The 13,221-nt window shown below is 41.1% G+C and overlaps 2 protein-coding genes and 1 non-coding gene across 3 annotated transcripts; 2 read left to right on the top strand and 1 right to left on the bottom strand.

The window, feature by feature from the left end:
* The first annotated feature begins 2,025 nt into the window (after nucleotides 1-2,025).
* LOC115810781 (transmembrane protein 229B) lies at nucleotides 2,026-4,338 on the top strand. Its single transcript, XM_030772790.1, has 2 exons — nucleotides 2,026-2,142; nucleotides 3,354-4,338. Exons 1-2 carry the CDS (start codon nucleotides 2,094-2,096, stop codon nucleotides 3,836-3,838), a joined length of 534 nt encoding a protein of 177 aa, XP_030628650.1. The 5' UTR covers nucleotides 2,026-2,093; the 3' UTR covers nucleotides 3,839-4,338.
* A 349-nt stretch (nucleotides 4,339-4,687) lies between these two features.
* haao (3-hydroxyanthranilate 3,4-dioxygenase) lies at nucleotides 4,688-11,969 on the bottom strand. The gene is made up of 10 exons (XM_030772789.1): nucleotides 11,795-11,969; nucleotides 11,353-11,431; nucleotides 9,913-9,996; nucleotides 8,853-8,959; nucleotides 7,573-7,662; nucleotides 7,406-7,449; nucleotides 6,720-6,865; nucleotides 6,180-6,248; nucleotides 5,863-5,945; nucleotides 4,688-5,367 (listed from the first exon to the last, which is right to left on the bottom strand). The coding sequence occupies exons 1-10, from the start codon at nucleotides 11,881-11,883 to the stop codon at nucleotides 5,292-5,294; spliced, it is 867 nt and encodes a 288-aa protein (XP_030628649.1). The 5' UTR covers nucleotides 11,884-11,969; the 3' UTR covers nucleotides 4,688-5,291.
* Nucleotides 11,970-12,793: 824 nt separating this feature from the next.
* On the top strand, nucleotides 12,794-12,887 carry trnai-uau (transfer RNA isoleucine (anticodon UAU)). Its single transcript has 2 exons — nucleotides 12,794-12,831; nucleotides 12,852-12,887. It is a non-coding gene; the product is annotated as a tRNA-Ile (tRNA).
* The last annotated feature ends 334 nt before the right edge of the window (nucleotides 12,888-13,221 follow it).

The following is a 13,221-nucleotide window of genomic DNA, read 5'->3' as shown; positions in this document are numbered from 1 at the left end:
CACATTCTGCCTGATCTACCTTTAGAACCATGGAATCCTGAGGGACCAGTCACTATTCAATAAATCACTGTAAAATACACATATGGTAAAAATATGCACACCAGTTTTTTTTTTCTTGTATGTTTACATTGATGACTTATTAACACAATTCTGGTTGATATTTAAACCAAATCCCTCCCAGCCCCCCAGTTTCTCATAAGTCAATCAAAATTTTCAGCAGCTCGGAAATAGTCCAATCACTCTTTGAAACTTTGAGGTTTCCTTTACAAGAAAACCTCCTACATTGTTTATGTGAATGTGGGTGGTGATGGTGTCAAACATCTTGAATATCAAATGCCATGATGCAATTTGTGTAAGTGAGTGAAAACCAATGCTATCAACCGCTATAAAAGCAAAACACTTAACAGAAATAAGTGCTACATGTTTTTTCGTTTATGGAGAGCAATGATTATGGCTGAAATTCTTCATGCGGAATACTTTAGCTTAGGCCGTCGGTGTAAGAACCGTCAGGCGAGGGAGCGTGAGCCGAGAGTCTGTAAATGCTGTGTCTCAGTGTAATACTGTGTTATGTACTTCAGATGCAGTTCTCTAACAATGAGGATTTGTTGAAACAAGCTATCAGCCTCAGAATCAGAGTCAGTCAGAAGTGTTTACTGATGTAAGTACAGTGCAGTGAGATGATGGTTCCAGAGAACCAAGGGTGTCTCGGAATTACAGTAGCAGGAAAAAAAAAAAAACAACTGCCAGCGCATACTTTTAGTTTGACAAAGGATTCAGTTTTAAGAAAGAAAGTAAGCGGAAAGAAAGAAAGTGAAAGTAAAGTATTGTACTATTTAATAGTAGATGAAGACTGTGTACCGCTCTGTTCTTTTTTGGGGGGGAGGGGGGGAGTGGGCGGTCAATGACCATCAAGTCAATTTGATCTGTGTGTGTGTGCGTGTGTGTTATGTGTGTGGACTCTGGTCTCCATAGGGCACATCTCATTTCTTTTTTATAGCACAAAGAAAAGCAAACATATGGGGCCCAATAAGAGGGCCATTACGGATTTTCATTATCACAGAGAGAAGTAAGCAGGCACACGCACACACACGCACGCACACACACAAACAAACATACACACACACACACACACAGAGGAAGAGAGAGAGAGAAATAGAGAAAGAAACACACACTTCATCACAAAGAACCAGTTGTTTTGCATGTGGACATGAGTTGTAAAAAAAAAAAAAGTGGCACCATTTAACCATTCTTCATGTAAGTATATTTCCTTTCATGACTTGAAATTGACATGAATTGAACGTTTCATAAACTTTTACGCTGGCATACTCAATAGAAAAACTTTTCTAGCTGTAAACATAATTAAAAAAAAGGCTTTTTTCATCAGCAGCAGGACTTGCCTGTGAGCAAAAGCCAGACGGGAGACCAACGAGGTAATAGTGAGGCAAGGTTAGCCATTTCAAACCCGGCACTACATTCACTGATCCTATGAGCTCATGTATAACTGGCTTTTCATTCATGATCAGTATACCTGTACTACGTTATCTAATCTCAGGAGCCCCAACAAAGTGACTCAACCCCCATTTTTCTCAACTCCTGTCCTACGCTTATCAGTCAAACATTGACCGGCTAAAGGACTTATCCACATGTCTCCTCAGGTGACGTGTACTTGGGTGTAACATCCACATGCACATGTACTCGCATGCATTAATTTAACCCTGATCATAACCAAATAAAAGCTTATAAACCACTTGTTTATCTTTTCAAAAAAGGAAAAAAAAAGGTTTTTGGAAGTGGCAACTGACAAAGTGGGGACCTTGATCTGCTATAAGAACATCGTACACACACACACACACACACACACACAGACAACCCACACAAAAATGATGCAGATGATCAATAAGGTGCCACAAGTTCACACACCTGTGCCTTCACATGATAGCAGGGATGCCGGTGTCAATCAGTGAAAGCATGAGCTGGTTTAATGTTTAGCCCAGGCTAACTCAGTAGTAAGGACAGACATGCAAACAGGGAAACGCTATTTAATGAGGAGCTGCGGTGTGGAGGTTCACTAGGTGAAGAATGACAAACTGAAGATGGAGCTCAGACCACAACCTGTCAGAAGGGTAGGCTCAAAGGGTATAGGTGAGTATAATATATGCATGCTTTTTTTTTTTCTCAAACAGAAATTGGACCGTTTTATATTTTTAAAAAATGTTATCATGCAGTTACAGATGTGTCACAGAAGTGTTATTTTTAAGGCGGACCATTCTACCGACGAAGGTGTTGCATTTCTCGTTTTATATACCCTTCATGCGATTTGATACAAATCCTTTTCTCATCCAGCAATAAATGTAAATGAATCCAAGCTGATTTACTCTTTTACAGTGAAGAAAATGATCCAGTAATATTAATGTATACCCCCATAGATGACATGAGACTGTTTGAAACTGTTTTTATTTTTTCAATGGGATAGCCAAATAACTAAAGCCGTACACTGAAAATTGGAAAGACACGTCAGTTCATTTGAGAAGTTCACTTGTAGTAGGTCTATTTCACAACTGAGCCTCTAATCTTTAAGCACCTATAAGTGATAACATCTGTTTACAAAACAGTAGCACTTAACGATGTGCGGCTCAATGGCGACGACCGGTTTCCTTCCGCGTTTTTCACAGCTCAGAGGAGAAGTTTCAGAAGCTAGGAACTGTACCAAGTGAACATGAGCTTGCTCTCACCATTTCTTGTTGACTTGGCACTATTAAACACGATGACGTGTGGGGTAAAACATCCCTTTTCAATAAATCTTATAGCCTGACCCCTTTCAGTAAATCTTATGTCCTGACCCCTTTCAATAAATCTTATGTCCTGAAACTTCACACTCTATTCCACAGCACCCGCACCTGTCGCACCGAAAGCAGAGGTGTGATACATTTGCTATTTGAGACAAGTGTTGTTGAAACTCTCAAGAACGCCGAAGCTCTTATTTTGTAACTTTTTGCATTTGCTGACGGAAAGTTTTAAGTTGTATGAAGAGAATCAATAGCTTCACCAAAATGAAAAGTAGTTCCGTGAAAGAAATCAATATTAGTCACACCCTCTTTCACTGAGAGTAGATGAGAGCGATTATTTGAATGTTATTTGAATGATTTGAGTATACATATACATATATATGTTAATATATGAAAATGTAGAAAAAGCCGGACGTCATATTTGCAGCACAGGACACAGAAACCAAAGTCTGACAGGCGCTTATCAAATATTTGCCCATGTATTAATCACAGAGAGTAGAATCAACACGTTTTCCATTGTCTCTGTTTTTGGTGAGAGGAAGTGGCTGTTGTTTTATCTTACCACAGACCACTATGGTGATGCTGAAGCCCCTGCTGATCCCAGCGATGAGATTATGTTCATCCCACTCTCGCCCCTGGCACGACTGTACATCTACGCCCTGCACGGATGTCTCTGTGAGGTGGCGTTCACCGCTGTTTGGGACTGGCTCTATACCAGCGACCAGAGGTTACCGGGACACACTAGCCTTTGGGCATTGCTCATATACAGTTCTGCCATTTACTTTATGGAAGGCCTGAGCGCTAAAATGCAGCAAAAACGCTACCCCCTACCTGTCCGGCTGACCATCTACACCTCGTTTATATATCTGTGGGAGTTTAGCTGGGGTTTTTTGCTGAGGTTGCTGCAGGCTTGCCCCTGGGATTACTCTGGTTTCAGGTATAATCTGATGGGACTTGTAACTCTGGAATATGCTGCACCCTGGGCCCTGGCTTCACTCATAGCAGAGAAGCATGTCATAAGGAACACGCTAAAGATACGTCTGCGCATCTGAACAGAGACTTGAGGCCAGTTGGCACAGGGGCTGCTGAGTCAGAGTGGAAGTGAACTCTGCTCTCTTTCCGGTGTGTGTGTTGTAAGCATGCACACACAGATGACAAGCACACAAAGCAATAATCAATGCTATCATACTACTCTGCAGTGAAGAGGCCTGAGGTATGACTGTATAAAACAAACTTAAGAACTGCTTAGCAAACGCCTCTAAAACTACATAAAATGTGCACCTTTCACACTTTGATTTGAGGCCCTGATAATATGCCTAAAATTATATGTGATCAAAAGTACTTAAAATACTAAGTATAAAACACTTACAAATGTATTTGAAATACTTCCTTCTCATTCAAAACACTCAGCGTGTATTTCTGTCTTCCTTGTTACGCTGTACTTATGTCTATTACTCATCTACTACCTATGTCTTCAACCCTTAATCGAGGCAAGTTTCTGGAATTTTCCTCGGAAAATAACCATAAAGTAAATGACACATAGACAGGGGAATATATATTCGTGTTTGGGTTTCCTGGATGAAATGATTACACAAAAGGGGCAACCTATATTGTGGTAATGAGTTTTTATCAGAGTGATGATCTGTCCTGATGACGAACCAGGATGTGTGGACATGATATTTCTAACAACCACACGAGGAAACTTATTTCTGATGCAATCCCACAGTGATGCTGCCAATGTAAAAGATGACACTTTGAAAGATGACTCAGACAAAACAAACAAAAAAAACCCACTCTACCTGAACGAACATGAATTCATCATAGAGAAAAGGCAGGATTAACCAAAAATCCCAGATAATCTGGAGTCAGGTTTCACAGTGAAAACTGAAATGGCACTTGCATACAAATCTGTTTGTTTTTTATTGCTCTATTCTAACATTACAGAAAAAAAAAGATTCATGATCCTGTAAACATCGTTGGATTATCTTGCATCTTAAACTGCCATCATTAACTTTCATTAACTCAATCTAATCTTGCAAATTCTAAATAGGGGAGGCATTGGTGGAACATCTGAAGAAAAAATGTGTGAATTTGTGCAAGATGTAGTGATGTCAAGTTCAACAAAACAGGAAGCAATATGCGGTTCAACTAGAAACTATTTTTGGCTTAGAACAAAACATAACAGTTATAAATTTGCTGACCGACATTTCCAGCTGTCTGTCTTCACTCAGGCATTCAGTGCCTTAGACTATTTCAAACATTCTGTCTTCGCAGTTCTTGGTTCTAAATCTAGGAACAAAAATGATTAACGAATAACCAGTAATTAAACTAGGATTTCTATGATCACAATGCTTCTTGCTTACTGGTGTAGCAGATACTCTTTACACAGCAGTGCTACAAGTCAGAAGCAGGCACTTAGAGGGTCTCTGTGTTATATGTGTTAAGATTAGTTTACAGACTACTCTGATCCAAAATCAGCATTTAAGGTCAGCGTGTTGACCCGGTTCAGAACAGTCTCTTCCGTGCATGATCTTGAGCAACATACAGTGCGATACAGCCCTCTGTCCGCTTCCACTTATAACTGCAGAAACACACAAACAAACGATCAAGAACGCAAACACACACACACAGACACACACACAGACACACGCACACACACACACACAGACACATGCACACAGACACACGCACACACACACACACACACACACACACACAGACACACAGACACACAGACACACAGACACACGCACACGCACACACGCACACACACACACACCCATTAAATCATCTGACACAAACATTTTAAGAGAGGTACTTAAGTTCTGAGAGCTTGTTATTTTTCAGAGAGTGTTCTTTTATCCTTTTGCATCCTCATCTCACTGTTCCGCTGCTTCGTCAACATGCCCTTCACTCTTTCACCAACAGGACAGAGTTCAAGTTTATCTCTCTCTTTCCCTCCCTCTCTGTCTCACTCCTCTTCACCTCCCTCCTCTCTCTTTCACAAACACACAGACGAGGAAAGCAAATATTCACTTAGCCCTTTGTCGACACGTTGAACTAAAGACACACTTACTCGGTTTGTCCTAGTATAAGGAGACTGTCGCCAACTGAAAGACTGAATTCTTGGCCGTTCATGGTAACACTTGATGATCCTTCCTGGAGCAGCAAGAAAAAAAAAGAGAAAGAGAGAGAGACAGAGAGAGTCAGACAGACAGCGCGAGAGAGAAGGTGAGAGAGAGAGAGAGAGAGACAGAGAGACAGCGCGAGAGAGAAAGAGAGACAGACAGACAGCGAGAGAGGGAGGGAGAGGGAGAGAGACTGTGAGAGATGAGGAGTAGCTGGACATTCTTACTAAGTGAACTTTACAGCAAAAGAAGGTCGGAAACAAACCAACTGCCAGATCCAGCCATCAGTTTCTCTTCTGGAAAGTTCTGACTCTCCCGCACCATACAGCATAGTCTGAGAGACAGTGGATAAAAACCAAATATACTCAACTTCACATGGCCGTGACTAACGTTCTTTGCAAACTCGACCCAAAACCACCCTATTCCAAAGCATTCAATAACACTCTCTTTGCAAATCTGAAGACATTAGATGGTTGTCTCACCAAAAATCAAATGAGAAATATTACAAAAGTGTTTACACATAAACCGCATTTTCTGATAAGTCTAGTATTGGGAAGGTATGGTCCATTTTGACTTCATCTTTTCACACCCAGATTTATATCTTAAACAAACTCTGTTTCTCTCTCTCTCTCTCTAGTATAGACACCCTGCAGCGAAAAACTCACAAAGACAAAAAAAAAAAACAAAAACAAAAACATACAAACAAAGGAAAAAGCACACCAGCTCCTGTCTTGACATACAGACTGATCTCTAAGAACCTGACTAGCCCTGACCAATGGACTGCTTGATTTGTCCTTCCTGTCACCTCAGTCTCAAACTGAGCTCCAAACATATCCAGTGGTTTTCCGCCGGCCAGCGAGGGTCGCTGCTTCTCCACCCACTCTTTGAAGTTAAAGGGTGTCATCACGTTCATGTCGTTAAGGGGGAAAGGGGCTGGTTTGGTGGGCTCCGCTACAAAAACACACAACAGAGTGGCCATGAAACACTACGTTGCCACGCAACAATATGACACTGGTAAAGATGAAGATGAAAAACAAAAAAACAAAAACAAAAAAAAACCCTAATGTTGCTCATGTTGCCAGTGTCGGTCTATGCAAGGTCTGGCTTACTTTTTAATTTCCTGCAACAGCAAAACAAATTTATAACAAAACTCCCGTATTATATCAGGCTTCCCCTTTCTAAGTCTGGCCCTGACAGGCAGGAAGCACAGTGCTGATTAAAAGCTTGTTAAACCCTGAATGAAATAGGGCCTTCAAATAGCGCAGTGTTCTAATTCTCTTTTTAAATAAAAAGGCTGTGATTACGAGATAAAAGAAAACAAAACAGGAAAGCACTGGATACACCTTTGTGTATTCAGACGAAATCCCTAAACAAGTTCGACCAGTAACATAAACAACAACACTGAAGTAAGAGACTTTTTATTGGACGTGTTCTCCATTCGCTTCTAGCCTGTTTTCTCTCAGAGTAGAGGTGAAAATAATGTTCCTTTACCTGGATCGGGTTTTCCAGTCCTGTGCTGCTCCGAATCCATAAACCTGACACACGAGCATGGAAACTTTAGTCAAATACATTCATACAAAACACAGAAAGTGTATTTCACCCCTACGCGGATGAATACTGTTCACGTAATGGCACATACGCAATAAAATACGACTTACTCTTTAATAATGGGTATCAGCTGGGTCCCCAGGTTTTCGCAATAGAACCAGCGCTCAAACAGGATGTCGGTGGAGTTGTCCACATAGTACCTACAATCACAAACAGCCAGCTAAACAGCTTGTGTGTCTGCTCTTTACTGCTGCACCATGTCTCTATGATCCAGTGTTAAACACGACCTAATAGGGATTTTTTTTATTCATAGCAGTAGTAGTGCATAGTCTAAACATTAGGGCCGCTGCGGTATAGAAATTCCCTTTCTGCGGTATTTCCCCCCCCCCCCCTTTTTTTCCCCCAATTATTCATTCACTTTTACTTGTCCCTTAATATGTTGAAATCGACATTTGACGGCATCTATTCACCCGTTATTGTTGGTAAAGATGCTGTACCTTCCTGCTCTGGCTCCATTTTGACAAAACTGCAAGAAAATAAAGACTTTTTGTGTGCTTTCACTTCTCGAGTGCTGTTTCGTGAGTATAGGTATGAAATACTCTGTCGGGGATCCCTCCCAGGTGATAGATCCTGTAATCTGTGAACACTTGTCTGCGCTCGGTTGTGTAATGTGCGCACCACAACGTCGATAAGACATCAGATTAAGAGAAAAAATGTTGTGTAATTTGAGCGGTTCTGCGATACTAGATTTTTTGATGTCGTGTAGTCTGAACCTGGCCTTAGCTCACTTCACTGATTCATACTGCCTCTTCTAAAATACCTGGTGCCCCCTTATCATTGGGTTCAAACTCAAAATGTCCCCAAACTGGCGATCACACATTTGGCTTTGCTACAAGAAACATCGTTTCTCCTGTTTTTATCGCTTTCGAAAGACAAAAAGCCATCGATTAGAGGGGAAATTGAGAAGAGCAGCCAGTCGCCTGCGTTAAAATGAGGAACGTGGAGCATTTTGTGACGCTGTACTTCAGCATGGGTTCCACAAATAACTACGTAATCTTCGGCGCCATGTTATCAGAAGCATCAGGGCTTTGAAAAGATTGTGTGAGAAACTGTGTCTATTCTGAAGAAAGAACATTCAGTCCATGCACAGTTGCGGCCAGCCCCGTCTCCTAATACCGCGGTATGGCGGTATTGCGGTTATTGTTGCAGCCCTACTTGACATGACAGCACCTCTGATGCAAAATTTGCCACACAGAGACAATAACATTGTAATATGAAATGTTACGAGTTAAGGAATAGTGTGAGTGAATCTGGGTGTGTAGTGGGTTAGGAGCACATATAGCGGTGTAATACGGGTCTTATGGGATTATGGGATTTAGAGTTCTTTTACCTGAGGCAGTCTGTCTCTGTGCGGAGTCTTCGTCTCTCTACCACCAGTCCTACTGTGTTGGCAAACCTCTGAGGCGAGTGAGGGATGCGTGCGGGCAGCAGGAACATCTGAGAGTGAGCCCAAACAGGCACTATGACACCCGTGCACAGTCCGCTACGCGTGTCCATAAATACAATCGTTTTAAACAGAGACGTGCTGTAATGCGCACAAACACATACACGTACGCACACGTGCGCTTGTTCAAGCGTATGCCAACATGCAAAAATTCACATGCACACACTGAGACACACTATTAAGATCCCAACCCAGACACACACACACAGGTACATCCACACAAAAACCCACACAAACACATACACACACACACGCACACTTACCACCACGGTAAAAAACATTCGTGAAACACAGTGGTGTGCCACATTGACAGACAAGTCTAAGCTTTGGACACAAAAAAAGTAAGTTATACCTCATCGTGTGAGAAAGTTAAACTGTGTTCACACTGTAATGAGGTTTTTCCCAAGATTACCCTAGCCCTTTGTTAACAGTAACATGACGCTGTCTATGTTCACACTAACATTCATTAACCTCCAGGGTAAGGTTAGTGTCTGATTCCTTAAAGTACTGGTCTGTTACACAAACATACAACTGATATTTATCTTTTTAGCTTACATGCAACCTTATTTTGTAACACCCACTTAAGCAACACTGACACAGTTAACAGTTTTTACCTTTTTTTTTTTTACCTCGTGTGACACCTCCTCACCGCAGCATAACGCCTTGACATGTGATAATACGTTGCTATAAGTGTGGAGCTGTGAGTAGACACTGAAACAGTTCTATATTGTCACCTTTTCAAACATGTTTCTGTTCACACAGGTCAGGCTAACACCTTGTCCCTGGGTTCTGTCTGGGACTATAATGTACTGTGGGCTAGGGCATGCTAGCCTGTGCTGGCCCACAATTTACTTCAGCCCCCCCTCCCCCCCTCCCCTTTGCTTTGGGCTTTATGGATCCTTAGCCCTGGGGAGTCCTTTAGTCAGATCAGCGATGGTTCTCTCACCTCTCCCTCACGGATATGCACGTCCTTATGCTTGCCGTTCTCGACCACTTTCAGCACCATGTCGCCTTTGACCTGGTAAAAAAGCTGTGAGAAAAAGCAAGGAAGAAGAAAAATGATGGACAAAATACATGGAAGCTGGTAGTTTTACACAGAAGAATCGTAACATGCTAATGTGTGTCATAAGCTATTATAGAGAAACTTATGCCCTTCTTATTTATTGGGTTGTTTTTGGGGGGGGGGGGGTTTGGGGTTTTTTTGGCAGAATTGAGGCTGGATGTTCAAGGTGCTATTAGAATCAAGGCACTGCGCACTGAATTAATTCTCTGTGCCCAACCTACAACAAAGACAGAATATTAAAGACCATGTAGGAATCTGTCCAGACTTCCAAACTTGGACCTAAACTGTCACCAGTCTTTCAGCAGGTCCTTCTTAAAAAGTGCCAAAAGCCATTCTGTTCTCACCAGTTCAAGAAGTTACATGAGGACAAGCTGTGAAATGCAATGCGCTTTAAGTGCAATTACAAGATGAAATTGTGCTGCCCTCTAGCGGTTTATATGAGAAATGACCGATTTGCATGGGAATTCTTCTTAGTGCATTTCTTCTGCGGGACATACAGAGCACATAATCACTTCATTTTCAAACTCAGCGAAAGAAAGAGAACGAACTAAACGAGCAGAATATGAAATAATTCTGGTCAAATTGCTCAAAGGTCTTCACTGTTTCTCTCAATGCTGAAAAATAATTTTATTAAAAATATGAACAAGGAAAAGTATATATACTTGAGAAAGGGGTATTACAGGTCGCTTCAGGAAAGGTTGCTTAACTTACTTTAACACTATCATTCAATGGCTATAACTGGTAAAGCACTTGAAAAATGGCACCACCAACAATCTATCTGTAGTGTGCCTACTGCACCAACATGGCTATGTTACTGACCAAAGATGCATTTCAGGAGACTTTGTCCACAAGGTTGCTTAACTTACTTTAACACTATCATTCAATGGCTATAACTGGTAAAGCACTTGAAAAATGGCACCACCAACAATCTATCTGTAGTGTGCCTACTGCACCAACATGGCTATGTTACTGACCAAAGATGCATTTCAGGAGACTTTGTCCACAATATCAGGTTAATGATGATGGTTTTGGAAGTTTGTGAGACAGACTGTTGTAACTGAAAGTCCAAAGCCCGTTGACTTACTGAGGACGGAGATACTTGAACCAGATGGAAAATCATTAACCAGAGAATTCAGAGAATCAACAGCATCAGCGAGTCAAAGAGATGAGCACCGTTAGAGCACAGGCTGTTTCAAACAATGACTTCTAGCTTTTAGCTTTGTGAAAACAAAGAGCTGCAGACCATTGCCCAGGTCCAAAGTTTATGCAGGAACTATTGTGGTTATGTCATGAAGTGAGTGAAGGGCTTAATGAATTCCTCACCTCTTCACCCTCTTCTATGTGGTAATCCTTCCTAACGTTTGGGCCCCCAACAAACATGATGTTAAGCTGATAAAAGAACCTAAACATTGCAGGAAAAGACCACTTTTAAATGACATTTCACATTGGTATGTTAAATAATATGGTGCCCATTAAACCGTCATCGATAATTCAGAAATATTGGTTTGTTTTCTGTCTTTCTTGGAAGGTTTTTTTTTTGTTTTGTTTTGTTTTTTAAATAAAAGCGCCTCTTAAGTGAATAAATGTAAAATGTTAATATTAATTTATCTAAAGCGTATCCGTCGTTCATTAATAGTTCAGTGATGTGCTTTCTAATCAGGCTTCCAAGATAACAGTAACAATACACTACTTCAGTCCATTATAACGTTGGTTTAAACCTCGAGGTAGGGATCTAACCTATAACAACTGGTAAGAGGCCACTTACATTAGTTTGTTGCATACTGGTGGCAAGAAAGAGTTTTCATTTTCAGTAATCCATTTATCCACGTTGACGAGAAAAGATTTGTTTGTCATTTTTGCCGTGATAGTATAGTTCAGCGTTAAAGCTCAAAATATGGGCCCAGCCGCTCTACATGAAGAAAGCTTACTTTGAACTTCGTTTAGTTACAAGAAATGACCTTCTAAACCTTCACTCGACAAAGTTGGTTGATGAGTAACTGGATGGGGGAGGCATTGTGTTTTAGTGACAGGTCCATACTTATCGAACATGAAAACTGAATCAAATTCAGGTTTGTTTTGAAGTCGATGAAATTCAAACTTGATGCTTATAAAACTGCAGGTTTGCCTATAACATGAAGATTTACAGCTTAGCTGTTCTTACCCAATGTAGAAACACACCCATATACGCAAAGGCTTCATAAGGCCTTTAGGACTCAATGTCACTTATTCTAATGAACTTAACCGTGATCATCAATGTCATAGTCTATCATGTGCACCACTAATCACAAATACTGTTAGATATGTTGTTAGGTAGTTAGCATAGCATGCTAACCTGCAGACTCTATTTCAATTTAAGTCAATTAACGGACGAGCCTCGACAAATGGTGTGTTACTGAACTGAAACTAGGCTGTAATTGCAAACCAAAATTGCATTGCACAATGAATAAAACCTGTATATTTTACAGAAACCGTGTATAACATTATTGGCTGCCAGTAATGGCTAACTAGCTAACAAGCTCTCCAGAACCACAATGTGCGTTAGCAAGCTAACAGTTAGCATATATGCACTGTGGGTCCACATCAAAAACGGTTGTTTAAAACAAATACAAGTCTGATAGTGACCGGAATTGTGAGCTGTGAGTGCTTATAACTGAAAGCCAGTTGCATTCGATTAAAAGTGGAACACAAGCCACGTTCATTAGTAAAAGCTAGATTGAACACAATGTGTCAATCATAACCAGTCCTGCTTGCGCACAGAAGTGGAGCTCCAGTGGCGCAATCGGTTAGCGCGCGGTACTTATACAGCAGTACAATGCAGAGCAATGCCGAGGTTGTGAGTTCGAGCCTCACCTGGAGCAGTCTCTTTTGTAACGGACTGGTGCTTTCCTGTAGAGAGGGGCAAAGAAAAGGAAAGCGAAGCCCTGCTATCCTTGGACAATACACGTGACAAGTACAGCAACCTTATTTTCCGAACGAAGTATTTAAAATTGTCATAACATGCAGAAAAAAAAACATATAATTCTAATGTATGAGTTATATATTAAAACAAACCTTTTTTTTTTTTTTTTTTGCAGTATAGCAAATCATAGCCTACATGCATACATACCTTCATACATATACACAGAGATCGTGTGTGTGTGTGTGTGTGTGTGTGTGTATGCATGTATGTAGGGGCGCGGTAGTGGAGGGGGG

This window comes from Chanos chanos, chromosome 4, assembly GCF_902362185.1.
Source record: "Chanos chanos chromosome 4, fChaCha1.1, whole genome shotgun sequence".
Taxonomy (NCBI): domain Eukaryota; kingdom Metazoa; phylum Chordata; class Actinopteri; order Gonorynchiformes; family Chanidae; genus Chanos; species Chanos chanos.
Note: the sequence above shows the minus strand (reverse complement) of the source record. Positions and strands in the feature narration are given on the sequence as shown.

What these genes read in the sequence shown, in the direction of transcription:
- LOC115810781 (XM_030772790.1), top strand. Translation starts at nt 2,094, where the DNA reads ATGGAGCTCAGACCACAACCTGTCAGAAGGGTAGGCTCAAAGGGTATA. An exon ending in GGTAGGCTCAAAGGGTATAG is followed by an intron (nt 2,143 to 3,353) that starts GTGAGTATAATA and finishes ATCTTACCACAG; the next exon opens with ACCACTATGGTGATGCTGAA.
- haao (XM_030772789.1), bottom strand. Translation starts at nt 11,883, where the DNA reads ATGACAAACAAATCTTTTCTCGTCAACGTGGATAAATGGATTACTGAA. An exon ending in GAGCTCAGTTTGAGACTGAG is followed by an intron (nt 6,249 to 6,719) that starts GTGACAGGAAGG and finishes ACTGTCTCTCAG; the next exon opens with ACTATGCTGTATGGTGCGGG. An exon ending in CTTATACTAGGACAAACCGA is followed by an intron (nt 5,368 to 5,862) that starts GTAAGTGTGTCT and finishes GTGTTTCTGCAG; the next exon opens with TTATAAGTGGAAGCGGACAG.